Here is a 21311-nt window from a genome sequence, read left to right as displayed (position 1 = left end):
CCATACAACCACAAATAACAGCCGATGCGTGTCCAGGGCGCTGCGACCATTGTGACCTACATGAATGACATCCTGCGATCCATAGCCGTGCCCTTTCTGCACAACGCCACGTGTTGCTGCACGAACGGGTGCCTACTTGGTGTCACAGGATGTCAGCCTTTTGCTCTGCCCCGTCAGATCACCAGACTTGTCGTCAATCGAAAATGTGTGGGGTATGGTCAAACGACGAGTGCAGCGCTGTGACCCAATGTCCACCACCACAGATGAACTTCGGAACCAGGTGCATGCAGCATAGGTGGCTATATCACAGGATGCCATTCTTGGCTTATACGTTTGTTGTTGTGGTGGTGGTTAGTGTTTAACGTCCCGTCGACAACGAGGTCATTAGAGACGGAGCGCAAGCTCGGGTTAGGGAAGGATTGGGAAGGAAATCGGCCGTGCCATTTCAAAGGAACCATCCCGGCATTTGCCTGAAACGATTTAGGGAAATCACGGAAAACCTAAATCAGGATGGCCGGAGACGGGATTGAACCGTCGTCCTCCCGAATGCGAGTCCAGTGTGCTAACCATTGCGCCACCTCGCTCGGTAGGGCTTATGCGCATCGATGTCATCACGCATGGAACAAGTAATCAGTGCCCATCGCGGGCGCTGCCCCTACTAGGCAACAGGACACACGCTGAACCGACGTGACTGAAATTCTAATCATTTCTGCAGAACATACTAATGTACATGTCCTGTGACTATGAACGTTCTATTCTAATCGTTCAAGTTTTTCTGTGTTTTTGAACATGAGTGTATAAAGGTGCTCTATAAATCTGCTGGGCTGAATACCCATTTTTTCCGAAAACTGTCTTTAGGTGGGCGAGCTCTTTAGGCAAATTATCTAGATTTGAGACTGTATGAGCTCTGTGTACGAGAGTTTTAAGCACGCTCATAGTTTGCTAACCAAGACGTCCAAGAAATGCAGACCACCATCTTTCTCTGGTTCCACAGTGAACCGAACGTTGTTATGAATGGAGTTAAGGTGGTGAAGAAACTCCATCAATTTATCTTCTCTATGAGGCAACACTATGAAATTATCGTCCATATACCTCCAAAAGTACTGTTGGTTTAAGAGCAGCTGATCCAAGCGCTCTCTCGTCGAAATCCTCCATAAAATGGTTGGCCACATTTCGTATAAAATACCAAGAAACCTCTGTAAATTTCAGGTGCAAGTGATTTTTGGCCCGCCATCTAAGATTGCAAACCTCTTGGGATCGGTGTCAGTGTGGTACGGCGTACGTAGGACAGACCACAGACATTGTGAAAGAATGCTGCACTGAACATCAACGTTACACTCGCCTTTTGCAGCCAAGCAAGTCTGCTACTGCCGAACACTATTTCCGCTTGACATTCAAAGGAGCATGATAGATTCTGACCTCACAATATCTTTCTGGGACTCCGTTGTTAAAGTATCCGTGGAAATACGCCTGTCAGAAAATCTGATAAACCGTGATAGCGGCTACCAGTTAGACAGTGCTTGGAACACCATCATCTGCACGATTTGCTGTAATCGAAGGAGGCACAGTGCGCCAACGGCCGCGGTGATCTATACGCTAAGGACAGCGGAGTTCAGCGGTTCCCCCGGCGAGGGCGCTTCCGCAGGGAAGCGTGGTCCACCTCTCACCGTGAATTATGACGCATGCGCAGAATTCTCACAACGAGCTATATGGGGCGGAAAAGAGTAGGTCTTCGTCCGTCTTCGGTGGCTCATCTAAAGACGTCTGGCAGGTGCCCATTCGAAATATCGTGCGATGAATTAAGCGAGGACCGGCTGCAAACTCGAAATTTGTTCGAACATTTAATTCGCAGCGAAAATTGTAAAATTCAGATTGAAATATCACTCTGTAACGAGTCATTGAGAACCAAGTGTTTCTCGTATAAACACACTCAGTGCAGTTAATTCACACCAACGTCTGCAGGCTTATCACTAAGTTCGGACAACGTGTTAGATCGTAAGAGATAACATCTATTTGCTCTGCAAGCTGTTAAGAGTTCATTCGCTTACACCAACAGAAGATCTGACGTGATTAACGTGCAAAAGTAGCACAAAATTCTGAGCCCAGGAACGTTCGCTCCAGACTAGATATACTATCTGATCAATAGTATCCGGACGTCAATTATTGAACATTAATATGGTGTGTGCTCCCCTTCGCCTTTATGTCAGGTTTAACTCTATTGGATACACTTTCAGTGAGCTGTCTGAAGTCTGTGGAGCAATGGCAGCGCCGGCCGCGGTGGTCTCGCGGTTCTAGGCGCGCAGTCCGGAGCCGTGCGACTGCTACGGTCGCAGGTTCGAGTCCTGCCTCGGGCATGGATGTGTGTGATGTCCTTAGGTTCGTTAGGTTTAAGTAGTTCTAAGTTCTAGGGGACTGATGACCACAGCAGTTGAGTCCCATAGTGCTCAGAGCCATTTTAAACCAGCAATGGCAGCCCATTCTTCCTCACGAGCGGAAACCAGAGGACCTAGTGATGTTAGGTGCTGGGACCTGGAGCGAAGTCGAAGTTCTAAGTCATCCGAAAAGTCTTCCATTTGGTTGAGGCCAGGTCTCTGGTCAGGCCAATTCATTAGAGAAATGTTAACGTCCGCAAACCGTTGCCTCTCAGTTCCTGATTTATGACAAGGTGCACTGAGTTGTTGGTACACTCTTCATCTCTGAACTGTTTCTATACAGTACATAGTACACAAAGTTGGTAAATATGTTCAGATCTTTCCGCATTCAGCGTTTTCTTAAGTGCTAGAAGAGTACTAACTGTAACCACGAAGAGAACCCCCACACAGTAATACTACCTCCGCCGCACCTTGTCTCTACGCATGATGGCAGATGACATTCTCCAGGTATTCGCCAAACTCAGCCCTTTCCATCGGATTGCCACAGAGTGTAGTTCGAGTCACCACTCGTCTCCAGTCATCCACTCTCCAGTGCCGTCGCTTTTAACGCCACCTCAAGAGTAGCTTAACACTGAGTGCATACATGTGTAGCTTGCGAGGAGCTGCTCGTCCATTGTACCCGGTACTTTTTAACTTCGTACGTTCAATCATTGTGCTAGCTGGAACGACGGTAGCACTTTGGAACTCACGAGCGATTTCTTCCACTTATTTCATGCGTTTTTTTACAACCACCCTCTGCAATGCTTGATGATTCCTGTCTGTTTCCATTTCACAATCACATCACTAACAGTCGATTTGGACCCCTGTCCGTTTCCTTTTCACAATCAGTTTACTAACAGCCGACTTGGGCAGCTTTAGAAGGACTGAAAAGTCCTCCATGGATTTGTTACACAGTTGACACTGAATGCCTAGTCGACGTTCGAAGTCTCTGAGTACTCCTACTTCTGTACTAACAACACCTTAGTCCCCACCTCGTTTTAAACTGACGCCACCACTTCTCGTGACATCTACCTATCAATTCCGCATTATACAGTGATTTCCAGGTACTTTTGATCAGATAGTGTATGGCTATATGCCAACGGCCTTGCTGCAGTGGTAACACCGGCTCCTGTCAGATCACCGACGCTAAGCGATGCCGGGCTTGACTAGCACTTGGTTGGGTGACCGTCCGGGCTGCCGAGGGCTGTTGGGGTGCACTCAGCCCCTGTGAGGCCAAGTGAGGAGCTACTTGACTGAGAAGTAGAGTCTCCGGCACGAAACCTGACAACGGCCGTGAGAGCGGTGTGACGACCATGTGCCCCTTCAGATACGCATCCAGTGACGTCTATTGGCTGAAGATGACACGACAGTCGGTCAGTACAGTTGGGCCTTCGTGGGCCTGTTCGGAAGGAGTTTAGTTTGGTTTAGTTACAGTGTTTGGTTATATGATAGCGCCCCTTTTCTACCGTTCAGCAACCTAACTCTTTGACGACGTTATGTGTTGCTCAGAGTGCCCTGCTTCACCATACGCATGTGTTAAGTAATGCCATTTGTTGTGCCATTCGGTTATAGGAGAGAGGCGTCAGCGGAAGGGGTTACTCACTCGTAGCGACTGCTTTTGGGGTAGTAGGGAGACAGCTTCAGCACCGACCGTAGAGCGGGGACGTCCGTCACGTCGAAAGCGTTGTCTGCGTCGCCCTCCAGGTACGGGTCTAAGTAGACTGGAACATTACAGAGCGGCATGTGAGTCACTCCAATTTCATGACACAACGCAAAAGTTCTAAGCAGCAGAGCAAGTAGATTCTAGTAATGGAACTGTTATTGATACTCTGCACTCTAGAACACTGAGGAAGAAAATGAGTTGCTGAAAATAATATATTTGGAACTAACCCAACCATACCGCGAAAAACACTAAAAATAAGACAGCAGTTAAACGGCACAGAACAGACGAGAAATACAGCAGCGTGTCTTAATGGAGGTATCAACAGTTTCCAGTTACACACTGTCCATAAGTGACCATAATTTTCGGAAAATCTCATCCCTTTGTGACGACACAGTTATGTCAAGACAGTACCATCCAATTAAATGCACTCACTTGCGGAACATTATTTGCAAAGTATTATTTTTGTTTGTGGGTTTCTTTAATTTCAATCATAAAGCGATACGAAATACACTCCTGGAAATGGAAAAAAGAACACATTGACACCGGTGTGTCAGACCCACCATACTTGCTCCGGACACTGCGAGAGGGCTGTACAAGCTATAATCACACGCACGGCACAGCGGACACACCATGAACCGCGTTGTTGGCCGTCGAATGACGCTAGCTGCGCAGCATTTGTGCACCGCCGCCGTCAGTGTCAGCCAGTTTGCCGCGGCATACGGAGCTCCATCGCAGTCTTTAACACTGGTAGCATGCCGCGACAGCGTGGACGTGAACCGTATGTGCAGTTGACGGACTTTGAGCGAGGGCGTATAGTGGGCATGCGGGAGGCCGGGTGGACGTACCGCCGAATTGCTCAACACGTGGGGCGTGAGGTCTCCACAGTACATCGATGTTGTCGCCAGTGGTCGGCGGAAGGTGCACGTGCCCGTCGACCTGGGACCGGATCGCAGCGACGCACGGATGCACGCCAAGACCGTAGGATCCTACGCAGTGCCGTAGGGGACCGCACCGCCACTTCCCAGCAAATTAGGGACACTGTTGCTCCTGGGGTATCGGCGAGGACCACTCGCAACCGTCTCCATGAAGCTGGGCTACGGTCCCGCACACCGTTAGGCCGTCTTCCGCTCACGCCCCAACATCGTGCAGCCCGCCTCCAGTGGTGTCGCGACAGGCGTGAATGGAGGGACGAATGGAAACGTGTCGTCTTCAGCGATGAGAGTCGCTTCTGCCTTGGTGCCAATGATGGTCGTATGCGTGTTTGGCGCCGTGCAGGTGAGCGCCACAATCAGGACTGCATACGACCGAGGCACACAGGGCCAACACCCGGCATCATGGTGTGGGGAGCGATCTCCTACACTGGCCGTACACCTCTGGTGATCGTCGAGGGGACACTGAATAGTGCATGGTACATCCAAACCGTCATCGAACCCATAGTTCTACCATTCCTAGACCGGCGAGGGAACTTGCTGTTCCAACAGGACAACGCACGTCCGCATGTATCCCGTGCCACCCAACGTGCTCTAGAAGGTGTAAGTCAACTATCCTGGCCAGCAAGATCTCCGGATCTGTCCCCCATTGAGCATGTTTGGGACTGGATGAAGCGTCGTCTCTCGCGGTGTGCACGTCCAGCACGAACGCTGGTCCAACTGAGGCGCCAGGTGGAAATGGCATGGCAAGCCGTTCCACTGGACTACATCCAGCATCTCTACGATCGTCTCCATGGGAGAATAGCAGCCTGCATTGCTGCGAAAGGTGGATATACACTGTACTAGTGCCGACATTGTGCATGCTCTGTTGCCTGTGTCTATGTGCCTGTGGTTCTGTCAGTGTGATCATGTGATGTATCTGACCCCAGGAATGTGTCAATAAAGTTTCCTCTTCCTGGGACAATGAATTCACGGTGTTCTTATTTCCATTTCCAGGAGTGTATTTCAAAGTATGTATCTGTGTTCTGAGACTACATCGCCATCTGTTAGAAGCCTAAGAATATGTTTACATAAATATCGCAATTTCTGCCTGAGTACTTTAGCGTTTGCAGACAATATTTATTGTTTGTGTACTTCATTACTTTAAAGTTCAAACTGTACTGCAAGGCAGAATGCGTGTTAAAAAGAAACGAAGTGTGTAAAACGTTTATTGTCCTTGTACGAGAAACTGCATTAGCTAGGCAGAGACTTTCTTTATCGTAATAAGTTTGACAGCATTAATCTGTGGCAGTGTGGTTATGGTGCATGCTGTGTTTGTTACTATGAGCGATCTGTGATTATCAGAGCAGTACATACGGAGGAATATTTGTAACTTGGCTGTATGTGAAGACAGCACAAGAAGAGATGTGCCACTATGTAATAATTAACGTAAAATGGCGATAAAAGGAATTAGGAAGTATACGGAAATAATTTATCTTCCACCAGGGGGCAACACCACAGCGTCAATCGAAATAGGTGATGTTTACTTTAAAGTGCCGTTTCTCGCTAACGATTTACGTTCACATTCTGAAACTAAAGGAGTAAATACAGTGTAAACTGTTTTCACCGCCTTCTTTAAAGTTATTTTAACACTTAAAAGTTTTATTAAGACCATGCTGTTTCTGCAACTGCAGTAAATTATTCATTTTTGTAACTGCACTGTATTGTATATATGTATATGATTAGTTATAGTTATATATATGGATAGAATTTTAATGTGCGTGCATGGTGATGTGAATGATTCCCATTCCTGTAGTTACACGTTACTAGATAATTATCTGATCCTGTGATTCGGTGTAGCACGTCATTAGCTACTCCATGTCAACGTTCCATGTGTCATAGCTGTTTTGATTTGTGGTAATTACCAAGTTTCAGTATATGAACATAAACGTGGAATAGTATCACCGAACGTACTTAATTTCAGTTATAGTTAGGCATCGGGTAGTCCGATGTCTCCACGGTAATATTTTCAATGAATTAATATCTTCTACATTAAATCCCGACGGCCGCATTATACCGCCGACTAGGTGCAGCTGTAACATTGCGGTCCTATACAAGCGTAGCTACAGAAGGACTCTAAAAAAAAAGTAAAGTCGTATGTCACTGTTGACTGGGAGAACACGGACAGTTTCAGCTCCATAACTGGGAAGGTTTCTCGGTCCTTCGCGCACTATTGCAACTTCCCTTCACGAAGTGCGAGAGTTGTGTGTTTAAGTGTATCTGGTAAGTGTGGGTGACTGCAAGGGTGTGTGTAGTGTGGTGTCGTGTTTGTACTGGACGATGATGAGGGATGGGAGAGGGTGAAACTGTTGCTGTGACGTACCCTTCTCCTCGGACATTACACTCCTGGAAATTGAAATAAGAACACCGTGAATTCATTGTCCCAGGAAGGCGAAACTTTATTGACACATTCCTGGGGTCAGATACATCACATGATCACACTGACAGAACCACAGGCACATAGACACAGGCAACAGAGCATGCACAATGTCGGCACTAGTACAGTGTATATCCACCTCTTGCAGCAATGCAGGCTGCTATTCTCCCATGGAGACGATCGTAGAGATGCTGGATGTAGTCCTGTGGAACGGCTTGCCATGCCATTTCCACCTGGCGCCTCAGTTGGACCAGCGTTCGTGCTGGACGTGCAGACCGCGTGAGACGACGCTTCATCCAGTCCCAAACATGCTCAATGGGGGACAGATCCGGAGATCTTGCTGGCCAGGGTAGTTGACTTACACCTTCTAGAGCACGTTGGGTGGCACGGGATACATGCGGACGTGCATTGTCCTGTTGGAACAGCAAGTTCCCTTGCCGGTCTAGGAATGGTAGAACTATGGGTTCGATGACGGTTTGGATGTACCATGCACTATTCAGTGTCCCCTCGACGATCACCAGAGGTGTACGGCCAGTGTAGGAGATCGCTCCCCACACCATGATGCCGGGTGTTGGCCATGTGTGCCTCGGTCGTATGCAGTCCTGATTGTGGCGCTCACCTGCACGGCGCCAAACACGCATACGACCATCATTGGCACCAAGGCAGAAGCGACTCTCATCGCTGAAGACGACACGTCTCCATTCGTCCCTCCATTCACGCCTGTCGCGACACCACTGGAGGCGGGCTGCACGATGTTGGGGCGTGAGCGGAAGACGGCCTAACGGTGTGCGGGACCGTAGCCCAGCTTCATGGAGACGGTTGCGAGTGGTCCTCGCCGATACCCCAGGAGCAACAGTGTCCCTAATTTGCTGGGAAGTGGCGGTGCGGTCCCCTACGGCACTGCGTAGGATCCTACGGTCTTGGCGTGCATCCGTGCGTCGCTGCGATCCGGTCCCAGGTCGACGGGCACGTGCACCTTCCGCCGACCACTGGCGACAACATCGATGTACTGTGGAGACCTCACGCCCCACGTGTTGAGCAATTCGGCGGTACGTCCACCCGGCCTCCAGCATGCCCACTATACGCCCTCGCTCAAAGTCCGTCAACTGCACATACGGTTCACGTCCACGCTGTCGCGGCATGCTACCAGTGTTAAAGACTGCGGTGGAGCTCCGTATGCCACGGCAAACTGGCTGACACTGACGGCGGCGGTGCACAAATGGTGCGCAGCTAGCGCCATTCGACGGCCAACACCGCGGTTCCTGGTGTGTCCGCTGTGCCGTGCGTGTGATCATTGCTTGTACAGCCCTCTCGCAGTGTCCGGAGCAAGTATGGTGGGTCTGACACACCGGTGTCAATGTGTCCTTTTTTCCATTTCCAGGAGTGTAGAAAGGGGACCGAAATTGACGTTCCCTTCCGACGGACAGATCATCAACAATGCTACATGCTTTCCTGTACGTTCATAGACATTTAACTGCAGGAGACCCGAGAATGTTTATGCACTGTGTTCAGAAAGTATAAAGCGAATCCTGATCAAAGTATGAAACCTAATCTCGAGACATAGACATGTTACACATTCATTAAAATGACACATAGACACATCTTTGCCTTATTTACCTCTATTTTCCAGTAACGTGAAGTAATATTACTTTAATTTTTATATTTGTCCCTTTTTTTTTCGTCAGTCTACTGACTGGTTTGATGAGGCCCGCCACGAATTCCTTTCCTGTGCTAACCTCTTCATCTCAGAGTAGCACTTGCAATCTACGTCCTCAATTATTTGCTGAATGTATTCCAATCTCTGTCTTCCTCTACAGTTTTTGCCCTCTACAGCTCCCTCTAGTACCATGGAAGTCATTCCCTCATGTCTTAGCAGATGTCCTATCATCCTGTCCCTTCTCCTTATCAGTGTTTTCCACATATTCCTTTCCTCTCCGATTCTGCGTAAAACCTCCTCATTCCTTACCTTATCAGTCCACCTAACTTTCAACATTCGTCTATAGCACCACATCTCAAATGCTTCGATTCTCTTCTGTTCCGGTTTTCCCACAGTCCATGTTTCACTACCATAGAATGCAGTACTCCAGACGTACATCCTCAGAAATTTCTTCCTCAAATTAAGGCCGGTATTTGATATTAGTAGACTTCTCTTGGCCAAAAATGCCTTTTTTGCCATAGCGAGTCTGCTTTTGATGTCCTGCTTGTTCCGTCCGTCATTGGTTATTTTACTGCCTAGGTAGCAGAATTCCTTAACTTCATTGACTTCGTGACCATCAATCCTGATGTTAAGTTTCTCGCTGTTCTCATTTCTACTACTTCTCATTACCTTCGTCTTTCCCCGATTTACTCTCAAACCATACTGTGTACTCATTAGACTGTTCATTCCGTTCAGCAGATCATTTAATTCTTCACTTTCACTCAGGAGAGCAATGTCATCAGTGAATCGTATCATTGATATCCTTTCACTTTGTATTTTAATTCCACTCCTGAACCTTTCTTTTATTTCCATCATTGCTTCCTCGATGTAAAGATTGAAGAGTAGGGGCGAAAGGCTACAGCCTTGTCTTACACCCTTCTTAATATGAGCACTTCGTTCTTGATCGTCCAGTCTTATTATTCCCTTTTGGTTGTTGTACATATTGTATATCACCCGTCTCTCCCTATAGCTTACCCCAACTTTTTTCAGAATCTCGAACAGCTTGCACCATTTTATATTGTCGAACGCTTTTTCCAGGTCGACAAATCCTATGAACGTGTCTTGATTTCTCTTTAGCCTTGCTTCCATTATTATCCGTAACGTCAGAATTGCCTCTCTCGTGCCTTTACTTTTCCTAAAGCCAAACTGATCGTCACCTAGCGCATTCTCAATTTTATTTTCCATTCTTCTGTATATTATTCTTGTAAGCAGCTTCGATGCATGAACTGTTAGCTGATTGTGCGATAATTCTCGCACTTGTCAGCTCTTGCCGTCTTCGGAATTGTGTGGATGATGCTTTTCCGAAAGTCAGATGGTATGTCGCCAGACTCATATATTCTACATACCAGCGTGAATAGTCGTTTTATTGCCACTTCCCCTAATGATTTTAGAAATTCTGATGGAATGTTATCTATCCCTTCTGCCTTATTTGACCGTAAGTCCTCCAAAGCTCTTTTAAATTCCGATTCTAATACTGGATCCCCTATCTCTTCTAAATCGACTCCTGTTTCTTCTTCTATCACATCAGACAAATCTTCACCCTCATAGAGGCTTTGAATGTATTCTTTCCACCTATCTGCTCTCTCCTCTGCATTTAACAGTGGAATTCCCGTTGCACTCTTAATGTTACCAGCGTTGCTTTTAATGTCACCAAAGGTTGTTTTGACTTTCCTGTATGCTGAATCTGTCCTTCCGACAATCATGTCTTTTTCGATGTCTTCACATTTTTCCTGCAGCCATTTCGTCTTAGCTTTCCTGCACTTCCTATTTATTTCATTCCTCAGCGACTTGTATTTCTGTATTTCTGATTTTCCCGGAACATGTTTGTACTTCCTCCTTTCATCAATCAACTGAAGTATTTCTTCTGTTACCCATGGTTTCTTTGCAGCTACCTTCTTTGTACCTATGTTTTCCTTCCAAACTTTTGTGATGGCCCTTTTTAGAGATGCCCATTCCTCTTCAACTGTGCTGCCTACTGCGCTATTCCTTATTGCTGTATCTCTAGCGTCAGAGAACTTCAAACGTATCTCGTCATTTCTTAGAACTTCCGTATCCCACTTCTTTGCGTATTGATTCTTCCTGACTAATGTCTTGAACTTCAGCCTACTCTTCATCACTACTATATTGTGATCTGAGTCTATATCTGCTCCTGGGTACGCCTTACAATCCAGTATCTGATTTCGGAATCTGTGTCTGACCATGATGTAATGTAATTGAAATCTTCCCGTATCTCCCGGCCTTTTCCAAGTATATCTCCTCCTCTTGTGATTCTTGAACAGGGTATTCGCTATTACTAGCTTATCAAAAAGATCTCTAGGTGGCAGTTAGTGCAGTTCAGTTGCCTGGTAGAATTTTTTCGTCACTAGTGGTAACTCACACCTCCTGCGTCGTGCGCTTTACAGTGACCTTCCCTAAATTATGTGCCTGTCTACGTGAGAGACAGCAGGCTACCTCTCAAAGGAAACAAAACTTGCTATGTGGCTCCAGTTTTCAAAAATATTTAGATTGTGAGGGAGTTTTACCACATTTATCTAACAAGAACTAGAGACTGGGTTACTGGCTCACACTAACCTGTTCCATGACACAAGATTACTGTATATCCAGTCAGAATATATTCTGATTCGATATAGAGTAATCTTATTTTCATTAGATATACAACAATCTTGTTGCATGTTGTTTTGAGTCAGTAAACATGTCTTTATTTCCTGTTAGACCTATGTTTAGCAATCTCTCACAATCGAGAAATATTCGAATACAGGACGCACAAGCTGTGTTTTGTTCCCTTTCAAAGGGAGCTTGCAGCCTCTCATCTACATATCAGAGTAGATTTATAGCAGTCTTCTTACATACTAATGTGAGTAGGTAAAACAGTTAAACACACACACACACAGCATATGTGCTGGTCTTCAACCCAAAGACTGGTTTGATGCAGCTCTCCATGCTACGCCATCCTGTGCAAGTCTCATCTCCGAGTAACTACTGCAGCCTACATCCTTCTGAATCTGCTTCCTGTATTCGTCTCTTGGTCTCCCTCCACGATTTTTACCTCCTACGATTACCTCCAGCACTAAACTGGTGGTCTCTTGAGGCCTCAGAATATTTGCTACCAACCGATCCCCTCTTTAAGTCAGGTTGTACCACAAATTTCTCTTCACCCAAATTCTATTCAGTAACTCCTAATTAGTGAAGTGATGTACCCATCTAATCTTCAGCATTCTTCTGTAGCACCACATCTCAAAAGCTTCTATTCTCTTCTTGTCTGAACTGTTTATCATCCAAGTTTCCCTTCCATACATGGCTACACTCCATTGTATGGTTGGTGTTCAGTGGTATGGAGGCCCCATGTAATGTCTACTATTAGCCAAATTTACCAGGCCAGCGTCGGCAGCTCGTGGACTTGTGGTTAGCATTGCTAACTCTCGATCATGGGGCGCTGGTTTCGATTCCCGACCCAGTTCGGGATTTTCTCCATTCGGGAATGGTTTTGTGCGTAGTCTGTAATGAGGATATCGTCGCCGTGCAGGTCACCGGAGTAGCGTCGAATAAAGACTTGCACCCAGGTGACTGAACTCCTCACAAGGGGACTGTTAGTAAAAAATGCCATACGCACATTGCATTACATTTTTTACAAGGTCAAGTATAATGCACCATGCGGGACAATATTTCAGGTTACAAGCATTGCTTTTGGAGAATGTATTGCCCATAATGGACAATGCGCGTCTCCTACCGCGAGTTCAACGTCATTGAAGTTATTTGGTAATGTCAAAAGCTAATTGACGAAGGAGAAAGATTTTAAAGGCACTGTACCACTCAGCTACGCAAAATATTCCCCAAGAGTGGCTGGGGATGCTCTGTGAGCCTTATGCATAAATTATAATATGCTTATGCTATGTCTTGACATGGGAACGTAGTCACGTCTAGTTCAAGTAGACACCTGAAAGAGTACTGAGACATCAGACAGCAGCAAAAGAGGTTGAGTTTTTTTGTTTAATTTGTCACTCTGTCTCACAAAATATAATTTCATTCAGCTGCTGATGTCACAGCAATAGCAGCCGTTACAGTTGCATAAAATACAGAATCATTCACTTACCGTCATGGTTACAAAAGTTTATTTATCACCTAGAAAAAATCAAACTGCGAAAATGAAGCTTCGTTGGTGGCGTTGGTCCTTCTCTACAAAATTCATCCTACAATGCGAGACTCTTTTCCCAACTATGAATGGTTTCAAAAGTAATTTGTGGATGAATAAACATCATCATCATCATCATCAACAACAACAACAACTTTGTTTTAAATTTTCGTCTGTAGGTCACTTCAAGCTTATAGGTACCACAATAATGGAATGAGGCTTCCTTCAGACTTTTAGCTATCTTTCCTTGCCTTTAAATGTCAGAAAGAAGACTCATTTACACCAAATTTTCGGTAATACGACGATGAATTTCGTGGTTCGGCTTCTTTCCTTTGGTAATGTTTACAGGGATTTGAAAAAAAACACGGAAATGCCAGAAACACTTTACCACGCCCAAAACGGTGCGGGAAACACTTCGGCATTGGATACAGCTTTCGGGCATCTCGGAATGGATAAAAGCACGTCCTGTATGGTTTTCAAGGGAATCTTATGCCATTCTTCTTGCAAAGTAGTGGCAAGTTCACGTAACAATGATAGAGGAGGATAGTGATCACGCAGCCTTCTCTACAAACTAGACCACAAAGGCTCAAAAACACTGAGATATGGTGACTGTGCTGGCTAGTGGAGCTGCAACAATTAATCTTCGTGCTCACGAAATCAGACCTGGATGACGCAGACTGTGTGAACAGCGGGCATCTGAGTGGTTTGCGATTCTAGCTCGCCCTACAGTTCTCTGCTTCTGGCAGCCCCTTCGTGTTGTTTTGATGCTGACGGGGATCACGACTGCGGCATTCAACTCTGCAATGAATTTTCCAGCTGCCGTCGTTTTATTTTTCGTCTAAATCCGTTTCAATTACCAATAGTCACGACCGGTCAAAACACACTTTGTATGCGTTTTGATGTAGCGGACGTTGTTTTTCCGCTTTCTTTGTATGCAGTATAAATCTTCTATACAGTGCCTCTTGAAACAGCAAACACTTCCCTTTACTAAGTCACAGACGCACCCCCATACAATCAGCGACAATTTGCCCACGTTAGGATTCACTTAGCTCCTACATAATGCACTCACAACAGAGAACACTGTTCTGACCGTTAATGACGCTTGCAACATACTGAGGATTTAGCATAGGTACCGTTCGTGGTCAAATACAACAACGCAACCTATAGGCTTGGCTAGCATCTGCGTATATGGTCAAGCAAGTATTTCTCGCAGTTTTATGTATTTTTTTTTCCAGTCCATGTATATGCTTCCCGTTTCATTGTACAGAGTGTAATTGAGAAACTGAGGACATGAGATATGGCAGTCCTCAGCGTATGCTTTGCAAACGTATCCTTACTTACCTCTGTGCAACACGTTAAGCTTCTTGCTGGGGTCATATATCTCATCGTCCACAGAGATGACGATGTAGTCACCAGAGTCGAGCAGATGACGACGCTGCAGGCATTTGACGAAGTCCATTAGCGCCATATGCTTTCCAACGAAGACGTACACTGTCAACATAAGAAGAGGCACTATGCACCTTAAGCTGATTCACTATTTACGCACTAGCCTAATAAAGAGGTCTGCTCATCTGTTCAGAGGTTCACACATTTCGTTCCTTAAACTTTCGCTGATATGTCACACTAGAAACAAAGAGAAATTAAGAAATGCACTGCTTGATAAACAGTGATTCAGCTTGTAGACACTGTCGGATGTCTATTGCATTGTATGTTAACCGGGGACCTTGAAACGACGGAGAGGCTCCTTCCCCGCCGCAGCCGCAGTGTTCCACAACCCCACGATTATTACCGCAGACCACTTCATGTCTCCGCCGCCCCCCACCGAACCCAGGGTTGTTGTGCGGTTCGGCCTCCGGTGGATCCCCTCAGGGAACGTCTCATACCAGACGAGTGTAACCTCTATGTTTGCGTGGTAGAGTAATGGTGGTGTACGCGAACGTGGAGAACTTGTTTGCGCAGCAATCGCCGACATAGTGTAGCTGAGGCGGAATAAGGGGAACCAGGCCGCATTCGCCGAGCTAGGTGGAAAACCGCCTAAAGACAATCCACAGACTGGCCGGCTCACCGGACCTCGATACAAGTCCTCTGGGCGGATTCGTGCCGGGGACCAGGAGCTCCTTTCCGCCCGGAAAGCAGTGCGTTAGACCGCTCGGCTAACCGGGCGGGCGTCGGATGTCTATATGACTTGGTAAACGTCGGTGGTTATGTAAATGACTAAAGTTTCAATTCTCAGTAGCTTAGGTAGGACGGTCACCAGAGTGAATTAGTGTTGTTCGTGTTTAGTGCTGTCTCAGCTCTGGTAGGATTCATAAGGGCCGTGAACAGAGTCAGTTCTTCAGTGATCATTGTGAAGGGCATGAGGATGCCCAGTACTCGTGTGAGACAGCTTTATAAAGGGACCTCATTGTGGGTCTCCATATCTCCGATTGCTCGAATCGTGCAGTACGAACATTTGTTGGGTATTTGGATGTGGCAGTGGCGCCATATTTGACTGCATGGGAACGTAAAGATAGGAATATCCACCGTCAAGGTTACAGACGATCCTGTGTGTCAACCACAATGGAGGACCGCCGTAATGGTAGGCATACCCACCGTCAAGGTTACAGACGATCCCGTCTGTCCCCCACAATGGAGGACCGCCGTACTGCGCACCAAGCGTATTGTAACCCATTTACATCTGATCGACCGTCCGAGAACAAGTAATGGACTTCGCGCAACGTTCTGTGCCATTCCGTAGCATTGGCGGGAATTAGCAGCCAAACTACTGAATTACGGTCAATGTAAGACCTACCGCTAACACCACAAGACAAACGGCTGTGCCGCCTGGGATTAGCCGAGCAGTCTCAGGCGCTGCAGTCATGGACTGTGCGGCTGGTCCCGGCGGAGGTTCGAGTCCTCCCTCGGGCATGGATGAGTGTGTTTGTCCTTAGGATAATTTAGGTTAAGTAGTGTGTAAGCTTAGGGACTGATGACCTTAGCAGTTAAGTCTCATAAGATTTCACACACATTTGATCATTTCTGAACAAACGACTGTGTTTGGAGCAGTGCCTCGACCAACAACAGTGGGCTGTTGTGAAAGGCATCGCACTGTGTTCACCGATGAATCGCGGTTTTTCACTATCCTGGATGACGATCGTCGGTGAGTATGACGGCGGTCGGGGGGGGGGGGGGGGTGAGGAATCACGTTCTTCCAGTGATTTGTAGACACACAGCGGGATTACTTCAGGCGTCATGATATGGGGAGTCATTGAGTAGGATTTTGGGTTACGGCTGGTTGGGATTGAGGGAACTCTGGTGGCACAATGGTACATCACGGACATCCTGCGTCCTCATGTGTTACCTCTCACGCGTAAGTACCGTGGTGCCTTTTTTCAGCAGCATAATGCTCGTCCACACATCTCACGTATCTATATGAACTGTCTGCGTTATGTTGAGGTACTCTCATTGCCAGCAATATCCCCTCATATGTCCCTGATAAGGTGTGGAAGCAGCTCAGACATCAACATCCTAGTACCAGTGTCCAGCATATCAAGGACCAATTACAGCAGTTGTGGACCATATTGCCTCAGCGTGGGATAAGTCTTATAACACACTACCCCACCGAATCAGTGCAAGCATCTGTTAGACGGGATGCAACTTCATACTAATAGCTGCTTTCGTCCTGCTAAGTTATTTGTAAATGTGACTCGATTTCGAAATCGCTGATAAAGCAACGCATAACCTCTGAACCCGAGAATTTTTGTTTCTTTTTCTCTTTCCCTTCTGGGTGATCACTTGTTTTGCTAGGCAGTGTACTAGTTTCTAGGCTTCGCGACCGCTGTCATTGACGGTAAAATCTTCTATGTAGTTAGTCTGTGTCAAATTCCTCTTCAAACTTGTATAATACTCGACCGTTCGAGCTCTCTGCTGCGATCTTCTTCAGGATTCTTCTGGTGTCCCCAGGAGACTGTATGTTCAAATGTGTATGAAATCTTATGGGACTTAACTGCTAAGGTCATCAGTTCCTAAGCTTACATACTGCTTAACCTAAATTATCCTCAGGACAAACACACACAAACACATGTCGCAGGGAGGACTCGAACCTCCGCCAGGACCATCCGCCAGGAGACTCACCACTGTCTAAAAGCATTGTTGTGTCAACGTATAAAAGCGTTTTATAACTGAACGCAACACTCTATTTTTAGGTAGGGCTCAGCCTCCTGAGGACACCAGAAGGCTCCTGAAGAAGATCCAGCATATGGGTTGAAACATCGAGTATTCTGCACATTTGAAAGGCCAGATGGCCAACATTTTATATTTATAAGAAATATTACTATGGGAATGATGACTATTTTGTTATATCAAAGACATATCTAACGGGTTAGGAGGCAATCGAGTTGATATGCAAATCTTCGCGGCTGTGTGTCCTATGGCTTTTCGCACATTAGAAATGATCTTCGATGCGTGATTCCTAGGTTCCAAATAACACTAAATGTACCTATGAAATATGTCGCAAAAAGTCCGCATGCTTAGTTGAGTGGTAACGTGCTCGCCTCCCATGTAAGCGGGCCCGGGTTCGATTCCTGGCCGGGTTGTAGATTTTCTCCGCTCGGGGACTGAGTGTTCTGTTGTCCTCATCATCATTTCGTCCTCATAACCGGCGGGCAAGTTGCCGAATGTGGCGTCGAGTGAATTAAGACTTTTGCTTGGCGGCCGAACTTCCCATGATGGGCCCTCCCGGTCATCGATGCCAGACGCTCATTTCCATTTTCCATGTCGCAAAAAGGCAGAGAGCAGTGTTACTGAATCACGCGATACATTGTTACAGGGCGTACAGTGGCTACGTTACAGCAGATGATCGCAGTGTCTGCTTTGAGAAACAGTACATGCATCAGCGTAGACCGGAGTAGCTTTTCGGTAACTCCAGTGTTCTGTAGTTCAGCTGAACACGAGTAACAACGTGTGTGGGGAATACTAGGCCGTTTAAGTCGTTGACCTTAGGGCGTTACATCAGACTTTCCACCTATCCACACAGCCAGAGATCCAGTAGATCTCGCCATTGCGTTGGACCTCTGCATCCAGTTCCACCATCTTTGTAAGTCGTTGTTTGAAAATTTGCGTACATTCCAAGAGATGTGCGCATTGATCCCTTAATGTGTGAACCACATAGTGACGCGAACTGGTAGTGGCAAGTCTTCTAGCAGCACACCCAGAGCGCCCACCAAGGTCAAGGAAGCTGCTCCTTTTGGTCATCGAGAAACTTGTAGGGGGTGATAAGATGATTTGGATAGCACCACACCACACACTTTGCCCAAGTCTGCATTACGTTTATCAACAATCGTACCACCGGGAGCAGAACCTGCCCAAGTTTATAACGTCATCCCGTACAATTGTGGCCTCGTCGCTGAACGAAAAGGACGAGACGAACGATGCTATGATGTGGCCCCTCAGAGAGACTTAGCGACAGAACTGCGACAGTCTGTCCAAAATGTGCCTCCCTTAATTCTGTTTCCTTTGCTGGAGGTGTTGGTACAAAAAGTCAGTTATATGCATTTCGTGGCTAACTTGTCGTGTACCCGTACTCAGACAATCTTCACAATGCCACACTACCGTATTGGGCAGGCTCTACCTCCGTGCACAAGGACAAGTAGTGCATAGCAGTAACGCACTGCTGCAAGTACCTTATCTACAGCGTCGCTGCCTTTGAGGGAAAGCTGCCGATACAGGTGTGCTGTTTCGCGCCTGTAGCTTTTATTATGACCCTGTTCAAACAGCTTGTCGCCTTGTTCTTTATTTATTTGTTATTTTGTTTCGCAATCTAGCATTTAGGCTCTTTCTTACATCGGCCAAAGAACTACTTGTATCAAAACTATTCTAGCTCATTATCAATTTGTATGCCCACTTGTACTTCAGGTAGATAAATCTGAGGTGTTATCATGAAATGTTTGAATAGACTGATAAAGAGGAAGGGAAAGGTGAGCGGGATGGGAGCAACTAATGAGTCAAGTTCGGAGAAGTATACGGAACAGACAGTTATTGTTATAGAAGGCGGGAGGAGTGTACTTCTTTATGTGATTTTGAGGAAGATAGTTCAAGATAGTTCCAAAATTGTTTTCCTGTCCAGAAACTCTTTTTGAGAACCTGGCTGTGTTATGTAGCAGTACAAAAATGGTTCAAATGGCTCTGAGCACTATGGGACTTAACTTCTGATATCATCAGTCCCCTAGAACTTAGAACTAATTAAACCTGACGAACCTAAAGACATCACAAACATCCACGCCCGAGGTAGGGTTTGAACCTGCGACCGTAGCGGTCGCACGGTTCCCGACTGAAGCGCCTAGAACCGCTCGGCCACTTCGGCCGGCTGTAGCAGTACAGTTAGGATTTTTCTTTGTTGCATATTGATCACATGCTGTTCGGAAAGACGGGGGAGGGGGGAGGGAAGCGAGAGCACTGACTGGATAGATGGTAAGAGCAGACGTAAATCATGACGCTCTCTAGCCTTATCTGCAACTAGCTATCATAATTGTTTATAGGCAGGAATGACATGGTCGAAAAAAACTAACGTCACATCTGCATCGCTCGCAATTATTCATCTCCAGTTCTGTCCAGTATAAATTCTTGATTTGTATAAAACACCATGTTTCACATGCGATCATTTATGTATCCTGTTTCATCTCTCACTCCTGGCTGCTCGTATTGAACTATGAAATTCTTCCTGTATACCATATAGTGTTACCGTGAGTGAACACAAGTTCCATCTACATATTACGTTCCAAAACTAACTTTTTTTAATGCATTTTACATGATACAGCCATCTAAAAAGGTAACACCATAGTACCTTGCCGTAGAGATGGATAATGCCAAATGTTGTCGAATGCGCGTACCTCACTTCTGACTCACTGCAGAGCATTTGTTCGTAGGAAAAGGTTTCCTTCTTTTGATTTTAAGAATTACCTCGAGAAGTTTATTAAAGATGTTTAAAAACAAAGCATGTAAATTAATGATTATAACCGAGCCATTGACGTAGGGTACAGGAAACCTATTAACAGGTAAAACATCCAATCATCCTACCCGTCTCCATGTCTGAATGTATGAATACTGCAACGTACAGAAGTTGACAGAATGTCTGACATGTTAATCGAGAAAGAATCCTCACATTTTTGGACAATTTCTTTTTATTAAATACAAAAATATAAACTGTTTTGTCTACTGTATGCTTCAACGGCCATTTGTACGATGTTTATACTGTAATGCTTCAAGGGACGGCGTTAGTTTCGCTGAGTACTTTAGAAACAATTAAAAAACTGAAACAGTGTACTAGTCACTTAATTAAATCATATAACATAAAAAATAGTATTAGCTATAAGATGCGACTTAACTGGTCTACGTCACTGATCAGCAAAACTTGCAAGGATGTCCAACGTTCTCTGATATTTTGATAGACTCAAGCAACTGACTGGAGAATTCATTAATGTATTTTCGCTCGGGGATTACAAACAGAACACATAGCGACGTTTCTGGCAAACATGTGAGATATCAGAAGGATGTATTTGTTCCTTAGTCTTTAGTACCTTTTTTTCTGAAAAAAAAAGAATAACATGAACAGCAAGGTTGTATTTAGTGCCCTATCATTTATTCCTTAATATTACAGGACTAGCTCCATCTGTTTCCCTTGTAGGTGCAACGCGTACAGTGCTGTCTCCATTAGCAAAAGGAGTTTTGCTTGCTTGTATATTAACAATAAATGTGTCACGGTTTGTTCATGACACGTGAAACTGTTTTGCTATTAACGGCAACGAGAAGTAGCTTCTGTAATACGGTATAAATGGTTAGAAGATTTTGTTGCGCGTTGCTGAGCCTCCTTTCTCGAACAGATATTCATATTTTTACGGTGAAATGTAATAGATACAATCCTCGGGGAAGTAGTTATATGCAAGCAAACGACGGGTACTGCCAACAATCGGACAGTTGCTATCTATGCGAGCTTTGTTCGTCAATCGCTTTATCTTCTGTCATGATAACGTCGGACGCTATGCATTAGTCAGACTGCAAAAATGCTATACAATATCTGGAAAGCATAACTGG

At 45.8% G+C, this 21311-nt stretch overlaps 1 protein-coding gene across 1 annotated transcript in view; it reads right to left on the bottom strand.

The window, feature by feature from the left end:
* Positions 1 to 21311, bottom strand: part of LOC126335948 (guanylate cyclase 32E-like) — a 437004-nt gene that overhangs the window by 346036 nt on the left and 69657 nt on the right. Inside the window, exons 6-7 of the mRNA XM_049999424.1 lie at positions 14586 to 14735; positions 4015 to 4132 (exon numbers count right to left, since the gene is read on the bottom strand). Coding sequence (XP_049855381.1) covers positions 4015 to 4132; positions 14586 to 14735 — 268 coding nt within the window. The remainder of the gene's footprint in view (positions 1 to 4014; positions 4133 to 14585; positions 14736 to 21311) is intronic.

Source organism: Schistocerca gregaria, chromosome 2 (assembly GCF_023897955.1).
Source record: "Schistocerca gregaria isolate iqSchGreg1 chromosome 2, iqSchGreg1.2, whole genome shotgun sequence".
NCBI classification, from domain to species: Eukaryota; Metazoa; Arthropoda; class Insecta; order Orthoptera; family Acrididae; genus Schistocerca; species Schistocerca gregaria.
Note: the sequence above shows the minus strand (reverse complement) of the source record. Positions and strands in the feature narration are given on the sequence as shown.